The sequence below is a fragment of the Xyrauchen texanus genome, chromosome 4 (genome assembly GCF_025860055.1).
Source record: "Xyrauchen texanus isolate HMW12.3.18 chromosome 4, RBS_HiC_50CHRs, whole genome shotgun sequence".
Lineage (NCBI taxonomy): Eukaryota > Metazoa > Chordata > Actinopteri > Cypriniformes > Catostomidae > Xyrauchen > Xyrauchen texanus.
The window spans coordinates 26,640,636-26,666,849 of record NC_068279.1 but is presented as its reverse complement, the minus strand read 5'-3'; the positions used below and the strand labels follow the sequence as shown (position 1 = coordinate 26,666,849).

Sequence of the window (26,214 nt, the reverse complement as noted above, 5' to 3'; positions counted from 1 at the left end):
TCTTCCCCCAAGCCATCAGACTCCTCAATACTCAGAGACTGGTTTGACACACACACACACACACACGTGTCCTGAGTTGCACTTTAATTACTGTCACTTTATAACTGTCTGCTACCTCAATAACTGCTATGTGCAAAGAACACTATCTCATAGTATGTTATGTTTACGTTTTTAGAAACTGTCATCTTTTTGCACTACTGTGTACTGGTCGGCGCTGCACTGTGTCTATTGTCCTGTTCATTGTCAGACATTTGTTGTACTGTCCCGTACTTTGCACATGTTTGCACTTGCACTTTATATAGGTATATATAGGTATTTTATATAGGTATTTTATTTTGTTGTGTAGTCTCATGTGGTCCTGTGTTGGTCCTTTGTTGTTTTTATGTAGCACCATGGTCCTGGAGGAACGTTGTCTCGTTTTGCTGTGTACTGTACTAACTGTATATGGTTGAAACAACAATAAAAACCACTTGACTTGACTTGACTTGACTTGATGTGTATCCTTAGTGGGCTCTCACAACCCACAATTCTTTGCTTCAACAGAAATGTACGCCAAATTGCCAGTAAATATGATGTTCATACACAAAGAATGTTAATTCCCAAGTTGAAGTACCTCAGTAGATGGGTGCAGAGTATATAATGTGTATAATTATATGAATATATAATTAAAATGAAGTATTAGACTAAAAGTACACCTGTAAAATCTATTTTCTTTTCTCTTTACATCATTATAACTCTCCTAAAATTTAACGCATACATTCCCTTCCAGAGGGACTTTGTTCCCTTCTCACTTAAAGTGCTTGTTAAAGAGTGGCGTGCTGTCATAGTAACCATGTTACATTCAGTTTCCATTTGTTCTAGAAGGCAGTCTCATTTAAATGAGGCTTGTTTAAAGGAGGACACTCGGTATACTGCAGCCTACAAAGGACGCATCCTACCTAGCATGCAGCCTTCGAAACGAGACACAGCCCATGAGTGTGAAGTGGAAAAGCAGTGGGGGATTGTTTGACAGGTCATGTTCAATGGTAGATTTATTTTGCACACAGATTATTGCTATGATACTGTGGTTGTGATTAAGTGAGAAAAAAATTATTACAGTACAAAGGAAAAATAGGCTCCACCCACAGACTCCATCTTCCTTTTTCTCCATGTTTAAAAGTTTTTCCACATTATAGGGGTGGGCAATATTGCTTATTGTCTTTTCGATCCGATACCAAGTACTTTTAGGCCAATATCACCTATATCGATACCAATACCGATACCTCTATTAAACAGAATTTTTACGAATTATTTGGATAATTAGTAACTTTATTATTACTTACATTTTTATATATTTATGGGCCTAAACAGAAGATCATTTTGCTGCTTTGCTTACTTTTTAAAACATGAATTAGTAAAACCAAGTTACATATGGATACTACTGTAATGCTGTAGTAAAACCATGTTTAATTGTGTCAAAACCTTGGTTACTACCAAAAAGAAAAGAAAAGAAAAGACATGGTTACTACAGTCATGGTTAGTTTTCATAAGGTATCATTTATTAAAGAGGATTAAAGATCAATATCAATGTTTTAACAACTATAAATTTAAATAAACCAGTAAAAATGGTCACACAAGCCCATTATAATACGTCACGTCTAGATTTGTCATTACTTGGTGTGAATAACTCCAGATGCTGTTTTTCTGTCATTACCTCAAAAAAACAGTGCTCCCTATTTGAATGAGCGCTGTGACTGAAAGGGTGAGCGCTGTCTGACTGATAGCATTTCTGCGAGGCAAGATGAGCGGAAGAAAAAATTGTTCTGGTGCCATGCAGCTATTCGCTAGTAGAATTCTTTTTTTCCACTTCAAAGCTTATGAGATGTATTAATATTAATGTAATCCAAGTAATAAGATCACTAGTTAAAAAAACTATTTCAGAATCGATATTCTTGATACCACATCAGTATCAGAAGTATCAATAATTTAGTATCGATCCGCTCATCCCTACCACATTAGCACTTTAAGATCTGTCTCTCTCTAATACCCTTTTCCTTGTGTGGATTTTTTCTTTGTTTCAGGAATGATTTTTGTCATATGAAGGAGAAAGAGAGAAGAGATAATGGGAAAAAGGGAAATAACTATGGTGGTAAGAATGGGGAGAGAGAAAAGCAAGGAGAAAAAAGCGAGAGAAACTGTAATCTGGCATCTGTAACTGCCAGCTTCATTATTGGAAGTGAAATGTATTAATGCTGGAACAGAACTGAACACAATAACATTTCTAAATTTAACTGAATTTATTAGCAAAATCAATTATTAGTTACTCATGTACAATGTATAAACATATTGAGCTCTTGAAATCCACAGAAACATAAGACTAAGACAAATACCTGACTGTGCAGGGATACAATTTTACTCTACAGGCATTTTGTTTCCATGGAGTGCTGAAAAAGCCATTTCTTTGGAATGTACGTATGTAATAGAATAATGAAATGAATTTCTGTTTCCTCAAAGCAGATTAAATTCTAATGGAATGTTGAAGAATACAATGCCAGCCCATTTATGGGAAATGATGGTTCCTGGAGCAATTTTTCAGGTTGGAATCACACTGCATTTTTCATGTGATGTATAAATGATTTGTAAACTACTATAAACCTTGGTCAAATGCTGTGTGTATTCTGTTCACTGATTGTCCAGCTGGGCTTTGCTGAAGGTTTAAATGAGACTGTGTGCCTGGTCCACCCTGGTGATGGGCCAATACAGACAGATCACAGGTCATCAGGCCTTTATTTATTGTTTAAGATCTGCCGAGGTCGACCATAACCAGTCATGCCTGTCTGCGATGCCCCTTTGTTAGTGCCCATCTGTAGGCCAATTACACTTTGACCCTCTTTCAGCTGTTCGTCAGAAAAGTCCCTCTTGTTCTCTTGCGATTTCCTGATGTAAAGATGAGAAAATATGAATCCAATTTTCATGTATCACACACACACACACACACACACACACACACACACACACACACACACACACACACACACACACACACACACACACACACACACACAAACATGTTGGTGCAGCTATCCTTATGAGCACTCTCCATAAATATAATGATTTTTATACTGTATGAACTATAGATTCTATCCCCTAACCCTATCCCTAAACCTAACCCTCACAAAAAACGTTCTGCATTTTTACATTTTCAATAAAACATTGTTTAGTATGTTTTTTTTTTTTAAGTTAATTGAATTATGGGGACACTAGAAATGTGCTCATAAACCACATTTATAGCTTTATACCCTTGTAATTACTAAATAATAATAAAAAGTCCTTGTATGCCAACCACCAACCCCCCCTCCTCCCCAACACACAAATCTGAATTTGCTGATCCCTTGCTGAACACATTATACAATGTCTGGCCATGTTTGTAATCATGTTGCTATGACTATAAACCACAACTTGGAAACTTTCAGTACAGTGGCTTGTTTTTGTTATCTGGTTGCTATGGTTGCTATGGTTTATTTTGGGTACAGGAAGAGGAAATTACAATACTCACTTGTGAAACCAACTGGGGTCACCACGGTAACAATCATCACTCTTAGTAACAGCCAGACTCCCCAAACACATCAGGGTCATCTGCACAGCAGCAAGGTCCTTACCTAAACGGACCATACAGATGTTTTAATGGGCCGCCATCACTCATTAAAAGACTGTTCACCTAAAAATGAGGACCGTCAGTGACAAAATTATGTAAATGTAGATCCTCTTTTCTCTTTTGAATGTTCATTTTATTATTTGTTCATGTTCTGGTTCCATATTTAATGATAGAATAACGGTGGGATATGTTCATCATCTTCCATAAATCTGAAAGCATTACAATCACATGGTTTCAACATGCCATATGAAGAATGATGGGAAACTGGGCACTCACCCTCCCAGAGGTCCACTGTTTGGAACATGTCAGACTTGGTGACTCCGTAGCGTTCAGCTGCACCGAGGAACTGTGAGATCTGCTCCATCTGTTTAAAAGCCATTCCAGAACTTGCAATCTTTTTCACTGGCTTTGAATCCTTATAGAGACTGTTAATCAGCTCACATAAAATCTACAAAGAGAGGATGAGAGATTAGCTGAATTAGCTCAATATGCATAAAAATGTCATATCTTTATTTATTTTAGATTTAGAAATTTAAATTAGATTTTATTCACAGAGATATTGACCCTGATGACTTACACATCCATCCTTAAGCCACTGCTGGAAGCCTTGTTTTCCAGGTTGAGGTGTTCCTACTGAATCCCCACACTGAGCAATGATCCACTGCACCAGTCGCTCCTCCAGCTCAGGATCATATTTCTTGTCAATCTTACTCTGCACCTCACGGCTCAGACCATAGGATGGACCTTTATTTGCCATTATGACTGAGCAAACATACAAGCAGAACAGAAGCAAGTTTATTTAGAAGCATTCCTGTACAAAATCCCTGCTAAAAGAATAAAACACAGATAAAACCAGCCAGTTGCCTGGTGTCAACTGATTGCCCAGATTGGTCAGACTTCTAGTTGAGAGACCAGCTAATGCCACCTTGAACCAGCCAAACGTTTGCTGGTTTTATTTATGTATTTATTTATTTTTGGCAGCAAAAGCAGGGATAAATATACCCATCTTTTTCTAATTTATTTATGTATTTATTTATTTTTAAGCTGCCTTACTATTTAGCATGGACTGTTTGGACAAGTTTGGCCTTATTGTTGAAAAGCCTGAATCAGTTTAGGCACAATATTTAGCTAAGTTAGGAATATCTAACTGTGATGACTGTTATGCAAATCACTTGCATCTCTAGACAGACTTTGATGCAAATATTGGACAAACAATGGTTTCAACCTGAATCAATCGGAGTGTGCTTTGTGCATGTGCGTGCGTGTGTGCGTGTCCAAATGCTTTGTGTCACCATGTTCTTATCATAAAAGGGCTGTAAATTCACATGAATTATCAGGCCATAATTTGAATTCATAACTGTTTCAGTATTCATTTCAAGAACTCCAATGCAAACACAATACAGATCAGAGAAAGAGGTCGTGTGTGAGAGACAAGATGGTACAAGCTTAAACAAGAGGCCTAAACAAACTAAAACTTCTATGGCACTAATATTTTAACTCTAAGATAGATTTGTCAATGTTCCAACAATCAGTAAAACACAGGAATGGGACACTGCCCTGACTTGCACCCAAAGAAATTTGTTCACTAGCCAGTTGAATTTGTATCTTTAGAATTTCTGAGTGCTGTTTTAAATTTCAACTCATTTTGTGCAGTATCAAAACACACAGAATACACCCCTTTTTCATTGTGCTCCAGTTTTGAGCACTGAGAATTCACAGTGAACATTGGCATTATTCAGCAAATCGTTAAAATTATGTTACGATACTAGACATTCACAAAACTTTCACTCACAGATACACTTAAACTTATAAAACCACACGCAGGTGGAATTAGTCCTTTAAAATGAGGAACTGAGGTGCAGGGAATAGCATCAATCCTCTTGGTGTTATATCCAAAATGACAAGTAACCACCTGGAGGAAGGGTGCAAGTTTGTGTGGGGGTCAGGTTTTGCCTACATTATGTGGAAAGTTTAGTAAAGGATAGTAAAAGGATAGTAAAATCTGAAATCACCTACATTGTGGAGACAAGCCAACATTCCCCATGTAAAAAGGACTTAAAAAACATTAAATCACGTCTTAATGAAAATCTTAAAATGCAAGGTTTGTGTTAGAGGACAGGAAATATCATTAGCTCACTGTTGAACAATAGAGGTCGATGGAAAGTCCCCACCACATAAAAAACAATACATAAAAATGAAACATGTTTAGTTTTGTGTGTGTGTGCCTTGATTAATATAACTGTGGATATCATCAGCTTACATCCGCTAAGCATTTCCTGTGCTTGCAAGCAAGAGAACTCCTCCTGTTAGGTAATGTACAAATAAACACACACACAGATGTAAAAACACACAAAAAATGTAAAAAAAAATAATTCTCCTGTCTCGAATTATGTAAGAGAGTGTTAACGTTATCCTTTGTTTTGCTTTACATCGTTCAATACTGGTTGCTGTTGTCAAATGAAATAGTCAAAGCGTCTAAGCATTGCTTGGTGGTCTTTAACCACCATGCCCACTGAGTCCTCAAGAACAGGAAACCAGAAGCCATTAGTGTAGTTGGTTTCAGTTCACAACCATTCATTTGAATGAGATCTGATAGTCTCCGATAGTCACTATTCACATTATACACACACATACTGTATTGAAACTGAATTAGAAGAAAATAGAGTCACACAGGAGGAAAAAAAACAGCCCTCAATTTTTGTCATTTATTTAGGCAAATAGTGTGTGTGATAGAGAGAGAGAGAGAGAGAGAGAGAGAGAGCGAGCGAGAGAGAGAGCGAGAGAGAGAAAGCAGGGAGGAGAAGATTGAAATCTTGCAACATATTAGATGCTGCCAACAAATAAAGTTTACAGGCCTACATGCTCGCGCACAGACACACACACACACACACACACACACACACAAACATACACAGTCTGTAACTCTCCGAACATGTAAAAACAGGCAGAGGCATGACATAAGTACAGCTATGAAATTTCCACAGAGTGAAATTTAACCATTATTTTCAGCCAAATTCAGTATGTACACGCTCACTCCCTCTGTATTTGTGCATATTACATATATTCTTACTAAACCATCTTAACTTAATACGCAAGTCATTTTATATGTACTTACCAGTTTATGCGAAGAAAGCTTGCTCAGTAGTCTTGGTATGGGAGTGCGTATTCTTGGTTGTGTGCAAACTGTGTGTATGTGAGAAAGACAGTCTCTTCCCCTTTATGACAGAGTTCAGGGAGTGCCACCCTTATGTGGAAATGACTTCACCAATAGCACAGAGTGAGAAAGCAACAGAGAATGAGATAAAGGGAGTGATGGATAGAGCAATAAAGTAAAAAAAGAGGAGGTAACAACATCCATAAAAGGTCATTACTTTTTTCAGAGTCTCTCTCTCTCTCTCTCTCTCTCTTTTCTTGTTTTCTGAATCTCCCTTCCTCTCTCGTTTTCCTGTATTGCAATGTACAGCCTTATTTGGGATAGGAAAAAGAAGCGGTCTGGACAGAGCAAGGAATTTCTTCACATGCCTTCTCTTTCACTCCACCCTGAACAGAGGAAAGAGGGAGAGAGGAATGACAGGGGCATGAATGAGAAAATGTGTTTGCATTTTCTGACGAGGAGTGGGCTACTGATTACAAGGTTTGATGAAACAGGAAGTTACAGAGTAAATGCATGCAAATATGTCAGCTGACAGAGAAAAGAATGTGTACGCACAAAATGGGAATTGAAATGTGCGTAAGCATTTTCCCATGAACATATCGTGATTTATAAGGTTTAACCTTATAGGCGTTAATATGTGCGCCCCACCCCAGCCTGGCACTCTTGACTGTGCGAACATACTCTTTTACTGGTGTTTGTGAATTAACAACTCCAGCTGGACAAATAATGAACTGAACAGACTGATTATAAACTGTGATTTACATTTAATTCACATTTAGAATAAAAAAGTATGTGGTTAAGCACAGAAGTAATCATTATCAAGCCAATAGTAGGTTATATTATTTTTATGTAACTAATTGAAAAGGCATTCAAATATTAGCTGTAAAAGGGAAATATTGGTTTGGGATGTGCTGCGTGTGGAGAACTTTCCATGTCAACACAGAGAAGGAACATACAGTAACGAAAAATGACAGCAAAGATTTCTTTGTTTGAGATATTTTCTTTTCTATTACAATCGTGTACTGAGATAATACAGAATTTGAATAAAGTGATATCTGTAATGTGATATGCACTTGACTCTGACTGATGTGAAATAGCTCAGTTTCAGTAAAATGGATACTAGCTATAAGACCACATTCTGGCCACATTCAGTAGTCGACAGGCCATTGGAGAGACATGTCTCATCAGAAATGGTATTGTACAGCTGCAAACAGGTACAGCAATGCACATAAAATATGCATCAAATGTGCTGCCTGCTACACTTCATCCGACCCTCATCGCAATGAAACTTACAATTTCCTTACACTCAGTACACTTGAAATGATTACACACGCATTTATTAACGCATTTTGGGTAGTGCCTTCTCACACTAAATAGTTGAAACCTCTCTACAATAATGCCAGTATTGTAATATTGGCTATGATGTTAAAGCCCTTCCTGTTTTGGCGTGAAGCTGTCTTCAACGGGTGCACAAACACCATTTACTCAGAATTTGTTCCTTCAAGACCTTTCTTTCTGCCACTTTAGCCCTAAAAGTCTTTGCAGGGCCCCCCTTCGAGCCTTTGGACTCTGTTGATTTATGCATGCTCTCCAGTAAGACCACACTACTGCTGGCTCTGGCCTCAGTGAAACGGGTCGGAGAATTGCATGCACTGTCAATTGACAATTCTTGTCTGGAGTTTGGCACTGGTCTTTCAAAAACCACTGTCAAACTCAGAAAAGGCTATGTGCCGGGGGCCTGGGTAGCTCAGCGAGTAAAGACACTGACTACCACCCCTGGAGTCACAAATTAGAATCCAGGGTGTGCTCTGTGACTCCAGCCAGGTCTCCTAAGCAACCAAATTGGCCCGGTTGCTAGGGAGGGTAGAGTCATATGGGGTAACCTGCTCGTGGTCGCTATAATGTGGTTCTCTCTCTCTGTGGGGTGCGTGGTGAGTTTAAATATCTAAACATCCAAATATATTGTCACATCTTTAGTTCCCAATGTCCTGGATATTACCTATGCTATCATTCAATAAATGAAAGTTGTTATTCCTTGTAAAATAGTACAGTATAATATATTGTGGTATTTATGCACTTTTTTATTATTGATAGACACATGTCTGATGTAAGAAATCAAGTAACTTTTACTTGGATTTAAAAAAATATATAATCTTTGTATGTCATATGTATTACCCACAAAACTAAATCAGGGCTCAGCATAGCCTGTTCTCGCTCTTGTTGTTATTCATCAGTTGTAGAGGCAACACATGGGGTGTGTTTTTACTAAGATGAGATAACAAAATAGCTAGGGGCTAGGGATGGGATTCCCCACTCTCTCACTTTCTGAGAGGATGGGACAAAGGTGAAATAGTCCTCCCTTAAATAAGGAACTGCAACTGTGAGAAACATTTTTGTCAAGTAATTAACAAATGGGCTTCATGTGGTTTGCAGACACTATCCAAACCAACTCACAAATAAGGAACATAATTGAAATAAATAGTAAGTGTAAGTAGTGTGGACTGGTTAAATGCTCACAGAAGAGGTGTGGTTTCACCAATATTCTGAATGTTGAGATGGTTTCAGCAGATCAGGCTAAAGCTCATTCCACCACAGAGGAACAGTTAAAGTGAACGATCGTTAAATGGACTTTGTGCCTCTTTGTGATTGGACCGCTGAGAGTGGGTGAGGACATAGACATGGAGGAGTTAATTGAAGGAAGAGAAAGCTGTTACATTGGCTGTCCTTAAAGGGCAACTATTATGCCCCTTTTTTTACAAGATGTCATTTAAACCTTTGGTGCCCCCAGAATGTGTCTGTGAAATATCAGCTCAAAATACCCTACAGATCATTTATTATATCATGTTGAAAATGCCAATTTTGGGTGGGAATAAAAACGAGCTGTTTTTGCATAAGAGTCTTTAAATGCAAATGAGCTGGTGCTCCCTGCCCCATATCCAGAATAGGGCGGAGTTTTGACATCTCTGCTTCAGATAACTAGACATAATAATAAGCAATATGACTGACAGCGAAAATAGTGTTCAGCCCTATATGTTTGAACCGGAGTCAGACACTGATGAGGGAGAGACTCCGTCAGAAGTAACAACTTTGAGAATGAACCAGGAAGTTTCTGAATGGTTATTTGATTTATTTGTTGTAGAGATTTTTCAGCAGTTTTGCAACGATGGATGAGCAACACACATACACACAAATACTGTTACAATGTTCACTATTCGCTATAATGAAACAACACACACAAACAAACATGTCCACCAGCAGTGTCCATCAACAGTTGTATGCAGGGCCTGTACAAAGTGACGTCACTTTATAAAGAATCTGCTAACGGCTTGTTCTGAAACCGTGCTTATGATTAATGGGGATAAAAAAAGGAATGGGTGGATTTTTATCATTATAGGGTGGTTGTGTATACACACACTGCCAACACACATTTATGTTCAAACTCCATGTAAAAGTGAATTTTGCATAATAGGTCCCTTTAAGACCAGAGTCAAAGCTACAGGTAGACAGTGGAATTAAAATCAAGAGGGGGGTGACATGAGAATTCTTTGGTTGATGGAAGACCAGTGAGCTACTGCGTTGTGGAACCTCTACAGTGGCTTAATCGCGCTAACTGGGAGACTAACTGGGAGGCCTGCCAACAGTAGTCCAGTTTTGATATCACTGGAGCTTGGACCAGGAGATGCGCAGCATATTGTCATGGATGGCTCGTAAGCCGCAACAATGAGGGAGACTACACGTTAGATATCAAGCTCAAAGAATATAATTTATTAAAAAAATAATATATTCAGGTAATGAAATAATAACAAAACATGAATAAGGCCAAAACAACACAGGTCTGGATCGGGGATAGGCACTTGCAGACTGGCAGAGAGCCAGTTTTAAAGTCAAGGAAACCCTCAGCACAGGTGAATCCTGTCAGGTCTAATCACTGGACTCATCAATTCTTAACTCTGCCACTGCCAATCTGTAAAACAAAATCGAAACACAAAAAGAAAACCAATACAGCCCAAAGGGCCTTAACACTCTCCCCCATAAAAAGAAGGGAACCAAAGGAGACCTTAAAAAAAAACAGTCAAGCCCAACATGTACACCCTGTCAACTCCAGCCTTCAGCAACCACGGGCCACACAGAAGCAAATTAAGAAGACAAGAGGAGCAGGGTAGACAGTAGGGCAACCCAACAAGGGCGATTACAAAGACTTAGGGCAAAAAGACTCTAAATAAGGTGTCAACCAACCTGTTATCCGAGCATTTAATGCCCAGTGCATAGGACTGTAAAAACAGACACCATCTTGTGAGGGGTTGATTTGAACACCTCAATGAATGTAAATATGTGAGGGAGTTGTGGTCCGTGTACACCACCAATGGAACAACTACTGATCCAACATAAACCTCAAAATGTTAAAGGGCCCAAATTAAAGCCAATGCTTCCTTCTAAACCACGGGGTAGTTCAGCTGATTAAAGTATATATATTTTTAAAAGTAACTGACAGGACGTATTGACAGATCAACACCCTCATCATCAGCCTGAAGAAATACCGCTCCTGCACCCACGTTGCTGGCATCCACACACAACTTGAGAGGTTTATCAATCTGTGGTTCCGCCAACACAGGGGCAGATGAGAGAAGCGATTTAGCCACCTCAAAAGCTTGCTGACAGACAGGTGTCTAGTTGAACGCAGCCTTAGCCTTGAGCAAATCAGTAAGAGGGGCCACTACAGTGGAGAAGTTCTTACAAAAACAAAGAGAGTAGCCTAGCAGTCCTAAAATACGCATTAACTCTTTCTTGATTGTCGGAGAGGGAAAATCATCAATAGCATCAACCTTGGCATGCAAAGGTCTCACACTCCCCTGACCAACCACCTTTCCAAGTTATGTCACTGTCGCCTTAGCAAACTCACATTTGACCATGTCGACAGTAAAATGAGTCTACTCCAGAAGGCTGAACAGAGCTGCAATGCGACTCAAGTGCTGTTCCCAGGAGTCACTTACAACGATGACATAATTCAAATAATCAGCCGCTCCCTCTAACCCAGAAACCACTCTATTCATAAGCTACTGGGAAATCTGCAGTACTAAAGAACAGAACTTGGTTGGAACCACCACTTGCACAATAGCGTCACCTGCAAAACTGCTGCCACAAAGAATCTATATTCTCCTTGTAACGAGGTTCTTAAAATGGGCATGGAGGTGGGAACCAGCTGAACAGTCAACATAAAACTGAACTCAAACATAAAATAAACTGCAAAACAAACAAAGATGCACACACACAGCTTTGTACATCTGTCTCTCTCTAACTGACATCTCCGGCTCGTCCCTATCCCCTTCCCGGCTGATTAGGATGATTCACACCCTCCTCCTCGTCACACTCATCAACATTCCATCCTGCAAAAAATAGCCATGAACAACATCTCTGATTTGATCAAAAGGTAAAACATAATCAAACAGTTCTGTGAGAGTAGAATCAGCTTGCTTTTCAGCTATCATGTCAGGGCAGGTCACAGAAAGAGACTCAGGTAGCTACCAAGTTGTTTCCCAGGATTACGTCAACCTGTTCAACTGGCAATTAGGGACGCATGCCAACCAAGACTTCCCCATTCACCAGATCAGAAGATAACACTACTTTGTGTAAAGGAACAGACAAAGACACAGTTCCCAGTTCCCTGGATCCCCAGTGTCACTTACCCAGGAAAATGGCAGTACAGACTGTAAGACAAAAGACTCTGAAGCCCCCGTAACGCTAAACATTTTGACTGGATACTTTTCGTCACTTCCAATAAAAGACACTTGTAATAAATGGAGCATAATCCAAGTCTTTAACAGCATTCACAGCATTAGACTGTTCTTCACTGGTAGACTTAACAGAACTAATATTTACGGGCACCACAAGCACAGCAGGCTTAACGCACATAGAAGTATTTTAATATTTACATTTAGACTTGGACCTTTAGACTTAGAAAAATCACAGGACAGTTGTTTTTCCAATGTCCTTTACCACAGCAGTAGTTACAAAGCAAATCAGTATTCTTAGGTGTCATACGATCAGTTTTTAAGACCAGACAGCTCCTTTTTTTTTTTTTATGAGACACACCAAAACTAAGCCTATGAGTCAAAACATACTCATCAGTGAGCACAGAAGCTTCCACAGTGGTATTAACTTTATGCTGACTTATATAAGTAGTACATTTTTGAATTGTTTAAGCACAATTAAATCACACAATTCCTCAAACGCTTGTACCTCAGATACAACACACCAATGATTGAACAGGGTGAAGAGCTCTCTGACAAACTCAACTTGAGCTTCATTCATCCCTTTGGACAAAGTTCTAAACTTTTGGTGGTATGCTTCTTGTACCAGATCATAAGCTTTTAGAACAGCTTCTTTATCCATTGTGTAATGTTCACTCTCTGATAAGGGCAGAGTGGAGTAAACCTCTTGAGCCTTACCAGTAAAAACACATTTTTAAATCACTGTTCGCTCTTTCTGCGCACAAAAACATTCATTTAACAAGTACACAAGCATGTACTACTACAAGTTAGCCGATTTTGTTTGTTTGTTTGTTTACTAAACTTCAACCTTACCTGTTGGAGTCCCAGTCATAGCGCTGCTGCAAGGTGAATGAGGACAAATGATTTGAAGTAGGCTTTCACCCGTCGTCGGGTTTCAGCTAATGACAGGGCAGTCTTCACTGACTGTCCTTTTTTGAAGCCAGATTGATGTCTGTCGAGTAGGTCTGTGAAAAATGACAAATGAATAAATACAACCCTTTCAAGAGTTTTAGCCAGAATAGGTAGAAGAGAGACCGGTCTGTAGTTATCTACTACTCTGGATCATGTTTTTTTTTCTATTAACTAGTTTTATTCAAGTCAAAATATTATTTAATATGATTGAATCAAAACCAACAAGAGAAATTTTGCTCTGGCAGAAATATATCAAAAGTTAACAACTGCACTTTTTCACTTTTTACAGTGTGCGCATGTAAGAGAGCAACATAAGCCATAAATTTGTTTTTTTAATATGTTTAATATTACATGATAATATGTCTGTCTTTGTGTACTGCACAGAATGTGTGTTTTTGTCTTTGTTTGCATCCATATTGAGCTGTCACATATGGTGCTGTCTTAGTCCTAGGTGAGGTAAAGCAAACACGAAGATGTTTAAACGCAATACTCCCGCCAGCTACAATATAATGCAAAAGAGTGAACATGAAAAATAAGCAATTTAACCAACAGAATCATGTGTAAAATTGTAACATATTCCAGTACTATTAGATAAAGATGCTATAAGCATTTTTTGCTGCATTACATGCTGAAAATGTACTTATGAGCCCCTATTACCTGACAGATGTAACTGAATTAGGTTTTTCTCGGACAACAAAAACAGCACAAAACAACAAAAATAAAAAACACAGTTTGAGACCCTTTCAGCTGGTCTTATGAGATATTATGATGGGAAATCACCTGCTAAAAAATAAATCTTTTAGTTTGCAAAAAATGTTTTCTTCTGAAAACTCACTTTTTTTTCTCTCTTCTTTAACCTTTTTCTCCAACCAGCTTTGTTATTTTTGTTGGTGTTTTGTTTTTTCAGATCCTCCTTCAAGTTCACAGAAACGAGGCACTCACAATGCTTTTGAGACTGCTCCTCTGTATAATATTCAAACTGGCTTTAAAGAGATTCTGTCACCATTTCTCATCCTCATGTTTTTACAAACACATGTGACCTGTTTACATCTAGTATTAAGATACATATAGGGTTTTCTGAATCACAAGTGGACAAGGGAGTGCTCAAATGTATCTCCTGTGACAACAGATCTTAAAGGGAAGGGTCTCTGATTTCATGATGACCTACATTAATCACTATGTCAGTGTGTTACTACATACTACGTGTATTACTGAGCTTCACATGTGCGTGTTTCTCATCTGTGTGTTTTGCATGTTGAAATCAGGCACACTGAAGACGTTCTGTGAATTTAATTGTGATAGTGTATGCGCTTCTTCAAATTTTCAAATTGTATGGTTATTTCAAAGACTTATAATGTCTAAAACTCTTGTTAGTAAGTGGGTGGTGCTTTGGGTAGTGCTTCACTGCTGTCTGTTTACATCTGTTACATCTCAAATGCAATGTGGCCTTTGACTACCTCCGTATGTGGTTTTTGTGATCTGATTACAAAAAATTTGAATGCCTTTTACATCTGTGTTTAGTGCTGTCCTCTTGTCATCAGATCACCTGAAACACATCTTAATACAAGGTGTTAATGGGGTCAAAAACTTCAGCATCAGTTGCAATTAACTTTCATTGCACCTTTTTACCGTACAATGACAGTGAATAGTGGCTAAAGGCTAAACATTATGCCTAATATCTCCTTTTGTGTTCCACGGAAGAGAGAAAATCCTACAGGTTTAGAAGAACAAGAAGGTGAGTGAATGATGACAACATTTTAATTTTTGGATTAACTATCTTTTTAAGCATATAAAGATTACCTAAGTATCTGTTCTATTAATTAGTTGATAATTATGTTTATGTCAGGCACAGAGGGTTGTCCCACCCCATCTGTCTTCAAACATTGCTGAGAGCACCACAGTCTGCATCTGTATATGTATTTGAAACCCCTGTTTTTGCACATCCCAAAGAACTACAAATCAATCTCTCATGTCTCCCATTGGAGTGAACTGGTTGTGTATATGGTTTGTGGTGATTCAGAACTGATAAAACAGGAGGACAAGAGCATCAGTTGGTCATCTGGCCCTGGTTGCACATTTGTATGTGGGTGAAGAAGACCTGTTTATTTGATCACTTCTGGATGTATTTACATCATTATCAGTAGGTCACTAATGATTTATACATTTGTGAGACTGAATGGGTGTGTTTGTGTGGTGTAGTGTAGTTCATCCCAGTGCTGTAATCCTGCAACAGTTTCTATGTAATGTTAAAATATATAATCCATTCAAATGTTTCTTAAATCTCTGCAGAAAATTTGCAGAAAGGAAATGAATAGCGTGAATGGGATTTTGTGGCGCTTGGATTTTGAGTTAGATTCGTTTGCAGAGAAACGAATTTTCTCAGAGAAAAAGAAACAAATCAGAGGAATTTTGTATAGAAGAAAAAGAGAGATTTGTTGATTATTATTGATAACAGATGATACAATTGTACATTAATATAGTTTGACACAAATTTAAAGATGAAATGTTTCTTCACCAAAAAATACCCCACCAACTAACAAATCCCACAAAATGTTCTACTCGTTTATCCAACACGTATACACATACAGAAATCTAAGCTTTGATCTTCATAACATATTGGTAAATATGAATAACTACCTGGTTGAAATACCTAACATTTCTGTAAAAAAAAAAAGAATAAAATATAAGTTCAGGATCTTTATATTTATACAGCACACAACATTTTTTTGTGTACCGATCTTCAGTATTGATAGATGTGTTTTCATAAATCCAATTGTCTTACAAGACAGTGTATTATTCAAAACCATATGTGTGTTCAAACCATGTTGTATCACATAAACCATGCATTACATTTTGTACTCCAATACTTTCTTGTAACTTGTCATAAGCACGGTCTTGTGAGATGTATGTATGTGTAAGAACTTGTGTGTGTGTGTGTGTGTGAGCCTGTGTGCGTGCCCTAATCAGTAGCATACAGCAAAAATCCACTAAATGTGTTATAATGATTCTGATCATCACACAGCCAGCAGCCGGGTTGGAGACTGACAGAAACACGGTCCCCGACACGAAGCTCCACGAGAATGACTGCTGTGGCCTGATCTTCCTGGTCTTGATCATATATCTCCCTAAGTGCTGCTAGTGCCACACCATTTCGTCTGATACTAGTGCAGACCGCCAGTGGTGAGCCTGGTGAGCCTGCATCGCTGAACACAGTTAAAGCCAGGTTATACACGCCTGACCGTGGCACCGTAATCACACCAGTGGTAGAGTTATAGGCTTCTCCAATGTTGATAAAGATGCTCTGATACACCACATTTATTGCCGTTGTCTTTACTGGACCAACACAATGTCTCTTGTTGGTTAGACCCACAGAAAATGCCACCCGATTCTCTAGAGTAACAAAGAGTATGTAAGACATTTAAAAAATATAACACTTTATACAACAGCTAGTTTTGGTCCTCAAAATATGTGACTGTGTTGTTATAAAGAGAGGCAACATGACATGGTTTCTTTTTCTATACTGTATGCTATAAAAACAGATTCATATACAACCCCAATATGAAAAAGCTGTGACACTATGAAAAATGTTAATAAATTTGTGATTTGTAAATTATATTCACCCTTTGCTATATTGAAAGCACTACAACGACACATTATATGATATTTTAATCCATGAATTTCATTTGTATCTAAAATTTATTTCAAATCAAATGATTGCAACACGCTCCAAAAAAGTTGAGACAGCCAGGTGTTTTCTAATGCGAAATATCACCATTTGTTCTAATAACGCTTATTAAGCATTTAGGCACTAATGACACAAGTTTGTTAAGTTTAGAGAGTGGAATTTTCCCCCATTCCTCCATTATGTAGGTATTTAGCTGCACAATTGTACGGGGTCTTGAAATCTGCACTTGAAATCTGGCCAGTATGTGATTTGTAGTTGTCCTGCTGGAAAATGCAGGAATGTCCCTGGAAAAGATGGTGCTGGATGGTAGTATATGTTGCTCCAAAATGTTTACATATCTGTCTGCATTCACTCTGTTCTCACAGATGTGCGAGTTACCCATGCTATGGGCATTGACACACCCCTGGCCCATACCAGGCTTTTGGACCTGACACTAATAACAGCTTGGATGGTCCTTTTCCTGTTTGGCCCGGATAACACGACAGCTGTGTTTTTCAAAAATGTTTTGAAATGTGGACTCTTCGGACCAAAAAACACAGTTCTACTGTTCTACTTTCCATCTAAGATGAGACTGAGCCCAGAGAAGTCGGCAGTGCTTCTGGACAGTGTTGATGTAGGGCTTCTGCTTTGCATAGTAAAGTCTTAACTTGTATCTGTGGATGCAGTGAAGAATGGTGTTGACTAAAATAGGTTTACTTAAGTTATCCCAAGCCCATGTTCATGATATCCATTACAGATGAATGACGTTTTTTAAGACAGTGATGCGCATTCAGCAGTGTCTTTCATCTTGCCCTTAACGCACCAAGATTTGACAAGAATCCTTGAATCTTTTAAATATATTGTGCACTGCAGAGAGTGAAATGCCCAAAATCCTTCCAATATGTCTTTGGGGAACATTGTTCTCAAAGTGTTGGATTATTTGCTGAAACAACTGTTTTCAAATTGACATGTTGATTGACATCCTTTCTCTTAAAGGACTAGGCTGTTTTTGGAGGCTGCTAATACAGTACAGAGGACTATGACACGATTGCCTCACCTGTTTAACATCTCCTGTTTCAACACGTCATATTGTTATTGGTCTTAAATTGCCCCTGTCTCAACGTTTTTGGAGTATGTTGCAGTCAACTGATTTGAAATTACTGTACATTTTCAAAACAATAAATAAAAAAAAATCACTAGGTAAAACATCATATGTGTAATTGTAGTGCTTTCAATATAGCAAAGGCTGAATATAATTTACAAATCATTCCTTTTTGTTTTTCTTCATATTTTTCTTACTGTCCAACTAATCGGAATTGGGTTGTAAGATACTTATAAGCATAACTGACACCTCAGATTTCTATTGTATAGTGACATTTGAGTTCCATTTGTGCCCTTCATGTGATAAATAAGTGCCAAAATACATTAAACTAAAGCTTCTGGTAGTTTTATTTTACCCAGCACTAAACTATTCAAAACAATCACAGCACTCTTTAAAATGTCCATTGAGATTCAAGAGTTAGTGCCCTTTGAGAGGATGTCTGTGCTCCGAGATAGTAAGTTTGTTCAGTGTGAGTCAGAGATTGTGCTTTGGAGTACAGTACCTCTGATGTTCGTGAGTGTAGTCTGTGCTCGTGTCAGCAGGTCCTCCAGTGAATTCAGACTAGAGTTTAAGTACTGCTCTAACTGCCATTTTTGTCTTTGCATCACACAACAACCACATGAGTTCTGGTCAGCCAGACATGCTAGTGAGAGAGAAATTGTAATATTAGTCCCATATTAACTAAATAAATATATACATATTTTTAAACAGCCTTTTGAAAATGCCCTGCTCTCTTTTGCTGATCAAACAAACAGATGGCCTCACCCCCAACTCAAGCCAATGTTTTGTTGGGCTGGATGGGCTGCACAAATCAAACAGACACATTTGTATTGTGCCACATTGTGTTTACAGTTTTTAATACATTTAACGTATAAATGGCTTATTTCTAGTCGACTCTGTACTTTTTTTTTAGTACAGAGTCTTGATTAAGTAGCCTATTTTAAGACTGAAAAAGTTACACACTTCAGCTTTAATTAATATAATATCCACCCACTTCTAAAATTCTGTATATATTTTGTCAATAGTTGTAATTTATTTAGAAGCTACTAGAAGGAAACCTGTAATAACTCTTACGGTTGATGAGATCTGGAGCAGGAGTTTGTCCTGGTTCATCCCAGGAGTAGATCTGTCCCTGCCCCAGCACCAATGGCAACACACAGAATAGCACAGCTACACCTTTTCATGATTAAATTCATGGCAATGTCATATTTCTGATAAAACAACTATACCACCTGTACAACTGCTCAGAGAAGACAGATATGAACAGGAACAAAGAGTTATGAGATCAAAGGTTGACAAATCTGTCGCTAATAACTAACAAAATGTAAATATATTTTAAATATTGTGCTACTGCCTCCTAAATATTAAAGAAGCTTATTCTTTTACATTTATTATATATTTCTTTTAAAAAAAAAAAAAAAAAAAATATATATATATATATATATATATATATATATATATATATATATATATATATATATATCCTTGATTAAAACAAATACCTACACTTTAAGTTAAAATAGTTTAATTTATTTTGAAATGTGCTAAGAAATCTTCCTATACTGCATGTTTAACAGGTGCAATCAACTGGCAAGTTTTAAAAATAATAGGATTCTTCTCTTTTTGTTCAGAAAAGGAATTTTCTTACCTTTCATGTCTGAAGGCTGTTTCTGCTGTGTGTTGTGCTCTGCTTTATAGCCTCAGCACTCCACCTTCCTCTGTGTTTATTTATGGAGGAGATTTGTGTGTGTGTGTGTGTGTGTGAGAGAGAGAGAGAGCGAGAGAGAGAGAGAGAGAGAGAGAGAGAGAGTAATTGTTTGTAAAGGGGAGCTTTACACCATTAATATGAATAAGAAGAAGGCCATTATTCTTTTCCCCTTAGTCAAGGTGGAAATCAGGTCCTGTAACTGTGACCTACTTCAGACACACTGAAATACAATACCCCACTGAGCTTTACACTACAATACAGCTCAACACATCAACACAATGAAACGCTCAATCAAAGCCATGACATGTAGCATGATGAAGCTGACCGCAAAAATGAATCTCTAAGGAAGAACTGTTATCTATTCCAAGCAATCCTTTCCCAGTAAAGGATTGCTATCTGTCTCTTGCCTCTTATTGATTTAAGCCCCAAAACACATATTCAAAGGAACACACCACACCTCTGCCCACAATAAAACCTAACAAAGTCAAAAATTGTGCAAAGCATCACATAACGTGTGTTGTAATAGAAATCAAGTATTCCCACGAGACATTTCTTTGTATATACTTTATTTGAGTCGACTCCATTCCAGTGTTTATAGACTACCGGTAATAGAGATCTCAGTTGAACAGAGCTAAGAAGCACAAAGACTTCACAATAAAGCTCATCTAGCCAGCAAATATATTAACCTTTAATTAGATAAAGAAAAGTAATGATATATTAATTTTAAGAAAGGCAAATGTGTCAAAGGCAAAAGTGCTTGTTACCACATGAAGATAAAGGTGCAATTTGATGCAAACACAAGTTTGTGAGACAGGTTTTCATGCAAGGATTTTGCAAGAGATTTGTTTTTAGAGAAGAGCTAGCTGCTAAAACGAAATCAGGAAGACTTCAGAAATACATATTATGTCATGCATAAAGCACTTTTCTCTTTTTATCCATTTCTCTCTCATTCGTCCTCTTTAACTTTGCTATCATATGTGTCTTGGCCTTTGTATGCTGAGACGTATCCACTAGTATCCGGGATATCTTCCCTCCCCACACGGCCTTTTCCTTTTCCTGATGCATCAAAGCGCTCCTTGTGAGATCCAGTATACTTACTGCTGTCCGTTAGCCTGTCCACAGCTGAGGCTTTAGCAACTTTCTGTTGACAGAAAGGTTGGGGGGTTATACATGTCTGATAGGCTATTGTACTGAGAGAAACATTTAGTAATTGCTTTGTCTATAAAAAGAGACTGTTATGATTGGCTGAATCTCACAGTGACACCAATGTTGGTGGGTTCTTTGCCAGCAATAAGACCATAGAGAAGCTGTACTGCCTCCTCCTGGCTTTTCCCTTTAAAACGTTTGGGAGCTAACTCAGACATGGCTTGAGTGAATTGCTCAAACGTGACCACACGTGCTGTCTTAGCCCTAAAATGCATAAAAAGACACAAACACAAACCTTTAGGCCATGTCATGCATACTGTATTTATGCATATACTGTACTGTATACTGTTTTGATGCATGCATGCACAAACACACACACACAATCCATTGCAGTGCACAGGATGGAAAATGCTTTAATACAAAAGTTAAAGCTGAAGTGTGTAATTTCTGTGCCACTATCAACACCAAACAGAATTGCCAAAAAAAAAAAAAAAAAACATTGTTTTCAAAAAGCCTACTGAATACGACTCCCTGTTTGCACTGTTAAAAAAAATCTGTTAAATTTATGGTAAAAATGCAAGGTGACCATGTTTCAGACTTTATGGGATGTACAGTAATTTTGATGCCTTTATATTTTTTATTATAAACTAACATTTATTAAATTATAATCTTATATACTAATCTTCTGGAACTTTAAAGTCTGCTTTTCACTTTAAAATGTATTGTTAATCACCTTAGTAACTACAAAAGACATCATGATGACTTTAAGTTCATCAAGAGTGCTCCTTTAAAGAGCAATAATTAATACCCATGTAGAGACAGTGCAAAGTTGTGACACTAAAATAATGCAATTACTAACATTAACTAAACTACATTATATATAACATAGAACACCCCAATATAATTTTTTATTATTTTTTATTTTTTAAAAGAGGAAACTATTTGCATAAAATATAATAAAATGTGATAGGTCATACAGGGACTTCTGGGAATGCCCGATTATTGTTGTTTTTTTATTGTAATTTTAACAATATTTTACCGTAAAAGTACATGTATTCTCTTGTTAAATATAACATACATTTCTTACAGTTAGCTATGCTTTAAAATATACTTTTGAATCTACAAAAATGTATATAAATGTATAATGTATTGTTTTGTTAAATATATTATTAATAACTTTTTACAGTATATGTTAAGATAACTACTGTTAACCAATTAATGTTCAGCATTTAAATTTTTTTTACAGTGTGCCGTTGATCAAACAAACAGTCCTGCCCCCAGCTCATGCCATTGGTTGAGTCAATGTTGTTGTGTCAGGCTGTCTGGTCGCTCTAACAAACGGCAGAACTTTTTGGCGCCACAAATACACGGTGTTTAAATTTTTTTTTTAAATGTACCTATGAATTGTTTACTTACTGTTGTCTCTGCATATTAAGCTGGGATACATGAAAGTATTTTAACTAAAGAAGTTACACACTTCAGCTTTCAACAAATAACTGAAGCCTACCGACAGGAAAAAATATATATCACAAATTAGATCTAGAGATTGAATATCCTCATTGTTTCTCCTTGACAGCAATGAGATTAAATGGAGACCAAATATCAGCTTTGGTTTAAGTCTCCTGTTTATCAGATGCTTCTTCTGAGGAAAAATAAAATCCCAGTTATTGCACGTGTCTCCACTGAATTTTCAGAAGAGATCTTAGACTGTGCACAGATTTGCCAAGATAACAAAGTCAGAGATTTTAATATGAACTTTCTCAGCTGTGCTATGAACATTAATTTGTTTGCTTTATTATCATATGTCAACAACTGTCTCATTTGAGTGTATTTTATTTTGATACTTAAATAAAACATAGCTGACATCTCCAATATGTCTCCTGAGTTATGAAAGAGCAACCTCTGAGCAATTACATTTTCAGGTAGTGACTGTCAGTCGAAGTGAGCATAATCGTACTTGACTTTGCTGAAGATAATGTCCACATCCGTGCTGGTTACATTTTTCCCGTCGATGACCTTGCAGTCCTTACACAGCTTAACAAAGTTTTTCCCATTCATCTCCTTCCCTGTTGCCTTGGTGTCTCCATGAATTGCAAATTTACGAAATGCAGTCTCAACCTCTGCTAGTGAAACCTCGCCTGAACCCTCAGCCATACTGTCTAGCATAAGAGGGAGAAATAGGAATCCATAAAAGATGGGAGAGAGAGAGAGAGAGAGAGAGAGAGAGAGAGAGAGAGAGAGAGAGAGAGAGAGAGAGAGAGAGAGAGAGAAAGAGTTTGGTAGCACTTTAATTGACAGTACTTTTCTACATTTATGTACTATATAATTAAATCAACTACAGTAATTACTATAGGTACTAACCCTAAACCTAACTCCAACCTTAAACTTAACCATTTTAAGTACATGTAGTTACATAATATTACTTTGGTAATATTACTTTTCTTGGGTAAGTACACTCTAAGTATACAGAAAATACACATACTGTAAAATCCAACCAAAGGTTATAAGGATGTTGCTTCTGGAATTTATGTTTTGTTTAATATAACAGTTAATTCCATTAGCTAAAGTAACAGTTCATTACTCGATATTAACTTCTTGTTTATAAAACTGTTGGATAAAAGCAATATTACATAAGCAAGCGTGCTGTGGTAACTGGTAATGAATATCGGTACAGCTGTAATTAACTATATTCATCTCAACAGCACTATTCTCGTGTGATATTGCTAAATGATTGCAATAATGTTTGATGGTTATTTGTAGTGAAAGCTGTAATGTTCTACTTGCTGTCTGATGGTTCCACCCATTTACACTCTCCCTCACTTTTCCATAATCTTCCATGCTTACAAATATCTACTAATTGACTCCATTAGGAGGACTGAAATGTCCACCCCAACATGCAAGCATCACAATAAATTTTACATTCCCAAAATGCACACACTCACACAGACACAAATGTATATTACTCACACTAAAAGCTTTAATTCAATGAAGTCCACTTTACCACTTCCCTCCCTCCCTTGCCCCCTTCCCCCCTCTATCTCTGTCACACTGTTCCTCCCTCCTATTAGGGTATTTTTAATCACTGAAAGCATAATGTACAACAGAATGGAGCACTGCATTTGCCTTTATAGACAGAATAGTTAATACAGTTACATTAAATACAAATACTCATTAATGCATGTCTTTGAATAATGTAATGAAATTAAAAAGCTCTGGTAAACATGCTGCCTATATCCCATGTTTACACATTATTCAATACAAATATCTGTGCTAAATGTGTTTTCAAAGACGGCATTTAAATGTGCAATGCATTACCTATGTATGCAGTATTATGTATTACCATAAAAATAAGCTAATAATGTCTCATGCAATATTCCCTGCTGCCTTGGCCTTACATACATAACATAAATACTTATGGATGGGTGTATTTAAGAGATAGAGAGAGAAAGTAGGAGAGATCTAGCCTACCTGACAGAGGGGTGGACAGTCTTTGGTACTGATGCTAAACTGCCACCGAAAGGATGCTGAATGTGGGTGTGTGTGCTTCTCCGTCTTCCTCTTTGGTTCTCCTATGTATGTATGTATGTGTGTCCACCCTGTTTTGCTCCTTCCTGTGTGTCTCTACAATGTCACGAGACAGAGGGGAGGAGAGAGCACAGCCCAGCACAATGATGACATCACTCTCTCTCTCTCTCTCTCTCCTCTATTTTAATTTTCCGTGTCCATTCGGTCCTCTTTTTCCCTGTCCCATCTTTTACTTTGCTGCCTAGACTGTCCTTGACTTTCAGCCTTGTTTTCCTTCTTCATTTCTCCCTCTTTCTTTGTTTTCATCTCTCTCTGCTGCCACGCCCTTTCCCATCAGTCTCTGAACAGCAGCATTCAGATGTTACAGAGTGAAGGACTGTGATGCTCTGGAGTGTTCTGGAGTGTTATTTGTTCTGATGGCTCTAGTGAGACTGTACATCTCTTTCTAATGGCATCGAGCAGCAATAGAGAGGAGGATTCAGACAGTGTCTTCACCCAACACACACACTCATGGCAGCTCACCTCTAACTGACAACACAACCACATATCTAAAGATGTAAAGGCCCTGTGGGTAGTTCTCATAACACCAATTATTAAAGAAATATCATTCTTTCTCCCTCCCTCTTTCTTTCTTTTTGCTGTCCACTCTGAACTGGTCATAACAGAGGTTTCCAGTTATGTCTTTATCTCCATCAACAAGTATTCAGACCCATACTTAATGGAGGGACCATTGGGACAGTTTTACATTGACATTCGTCCTTCCTCAGACGCAGCATGTATTGTATGTGTGTGTGTGTGTGTGTGTGTGTGTGTTCAGGCACTGTCTACGTGTATGATACTTGGTCACTGTGGTATTGCATGTTTACAGTAAACTCTAAATACAAATAGATAATAAATACTTATGCCATGTAAAATCAAATAAATATACAGTATGTTAAAAAAAATCTGCACTTGTGTGCTGAGTGACCTCCTTATACAGAAAGCTCCTACTGTGATCTTTATAAGCAATACTGCAATAAGCAAAACATGATCACTACATTTCAGCACCAAAGAGCCCCAACCTCCCCCCTACTGTTCTAATCTATAAATACTGGTTGTGTTTCTGCCACAGTTGCTTTTTCAATTCACTTGTCTTTCTCACCTCTTTCTTTTGGAATATGGCAGAATCAGACTACCTTGACTACAACAGCCCCCTCTCTGCAGACACCCAATGAGACCCTGTGATCATACCCTGTGGAGACACCTTCTTCCTGGATTAAGATCTACTGGGACTATCTGAACCACCTTGGTGTGCACAGTTTTCCGCAGTGCCAGACAAACTTCACTCCTTGCCCCATTCTTAGATGTACCATACCCAATGTATCCGTCACACTATCAAACTGTAAAAAAAACTCTGATGTAAGACTGTTATTGAGAGTAAACACTACCCAGTTTGAGTATTATTTCTCACTTTTGTGTAATATAGGTGTAATTACAACACTATAATTCTCATTTTTCGAAAACATCCTAAATTACAAACCAAACCCAACCTGGACCCAAAATTTAAATCCCAGTATTGGCCAGGGTAATAACAACTTTGGAATTTTACAAAATATTGATGT

The 26,214-nt window shown here is 37.7% G+C and overlaps 3 protein-coding genes across 4 annotated transcripts; all 3 read right to left on the bottom strand.

Annotated features, from left to right (window-relative positions):
* Nucleotides 1–2,257: 2,257 nt before the first annotated feature.
* LOC127637072 (transgelin-3-like) lies at nucleotides 2,258–6,931 on the bottom strand. The gene is made up of 5 exons (XM_052117948.1): nucleotides 6,750–6,931; nucleotides 4,212–4,396; nucleotides 3,911–4,082; nucleotides 3,536–3,638; nucleotides 2,258–2,916 (listed from the first exon to the last, which is right to left on the bottom strand). Exons 2-5 carry the CDS (start codon nucleotides 4,389–4,391, stop codon nucleotides 2,766–2,768), a joined length of 606 nt encoding a protein of 201 aa, XP_051973908.1. The 5' UTR covers nucleotides 4,392–4,396; nucleotides 6,750–6,931; the 3' UTR covers nucleotides 2,258–2,765.
* Nucleotides 6,932–15,651: 8,720 nt separating this feature from the next.
* On the bottom strand, nucleotides 15,652–20,030 carry LOC127637070 (complement C1q-like protein 4). The gene is made up of 4 exons (XM_052117932.1): nucleotides 19,883–20,030; nucleotides 19,309–19,410; nucleotides 18,737–18,877; nucleotides 15,652–16,858 (listed from the first exon to the last, which is right to left on the bottom strand). Exons 1-4 carry the CDS (start codon nucleotides 19,887–19,889, stop codon nucleotides 16,428–16,430), a joined length of 681 nt encoding a protein of 226 aa, XP_051973892.1. The 5' UTR covers nucleotides 19,890–20,030; the 3' UTR covers nucleotides 15,652–16,427.
* A 336-nt stretch (nucleotides 20,031–20,366) lies between these two features.
* LOC127637075 (tubulin polymerization-promoting protein family member 3-like) lies at nucleotides 20,367–24,729 on the bottom strand. Of its 2 annotated transcripts, none has more exons than XM_052117974.1 (4): nucleotides 24,557–24,729; nucleotides 23,046–23,243; nucleotides 21,199–21,352; nucleotides 20,367–21,083 (listed from the first exon to the last, which is right to left on the bottom strand). In XM_052117974.1, the coding sequence occupies exons 2-4, from the start codon at nucleotides 23,240–23,242 to the stop codon at nucleotides 20,889–20,891; spliced, it is 546 nt and encodes a 181-aa protein (XP_051973934.1). In that variant the 5' UTR covers nucleotide 23,243; nucleotides 24,557–24,729; the 3' UTR covers nucleotides 20,367–20,888. The 2 variants fall into 2 exon arrangements, with proteins under 2 accessions (XP_051973934.1, XP_051973923.1); XM_052117963.1 differs by having other exon boundaries at nucleotides 20,372–21,083; nucleotides 23,046–23,247; nucleotides 24,557–24,726.
* Between the last annotated feature and the right edge of the window lie 1,485 nt (nucleotides 24,730–26,214).

Coding starts and splice junctions, on each gene's coding strand:
- LOC127637072 (XM_052117948.1), bottom strand. CDS start 4,391: ATGGCAAATAAAGGTCCATCCTATGGTCTGAGCCGTGAGGTGCAGAGT. Junction 4,083..4,211: donor AGTGGCTTAAGGATGGATGT/GTAAGTCATCAG, acceptor CTCTCTTTGTAG/ATTTTATGTGAGCTGATTAA. Junction 2,917..3,535: donor GACCCCAGTTGGTTTCACAA/GTGAGTATTGTA, acceptor TCTTTACATCAG/GAAATCGCAAGAGAACAAGA.
- LOC127637075 (XM_052117974.1), bottom strand. CDS start 23,242: ATGGCTGAGGGTTCAGGCGAGGTTTCACTAGCAGAGGTTGAGACTGCA. Junction 21,353..23,045: donor ATTATCTTCAGCAAAGTCAA/GTACGATTATGC, acceptor TATGCATTTTAG/GGCTAAGACAGCACGTGTGG. Junction 21,084..21,198: donor CCACCAACATTGGTGTCACT/GTGAGATTCAGC, acceptor TTCTGTCAACAG/AAAGTTGCTAAAGCCTCAGC.
- LOC127637070 (XM_052117932.1), bottom strand. Junction 18,878..19,308: donor TGCTCCAGATCTCATCAACC/GTAAGAGTTATT, acceptor CTCTCTCACTAG/CATGTCTGGCTGACCAGAAC. Junction 16,859..18,736: donor TACACTCACGAACATCAGAG/GTACTGTACTCC, acceptor TTGTTACTCTAG/AGAATCGGGTGGCATTTTCT.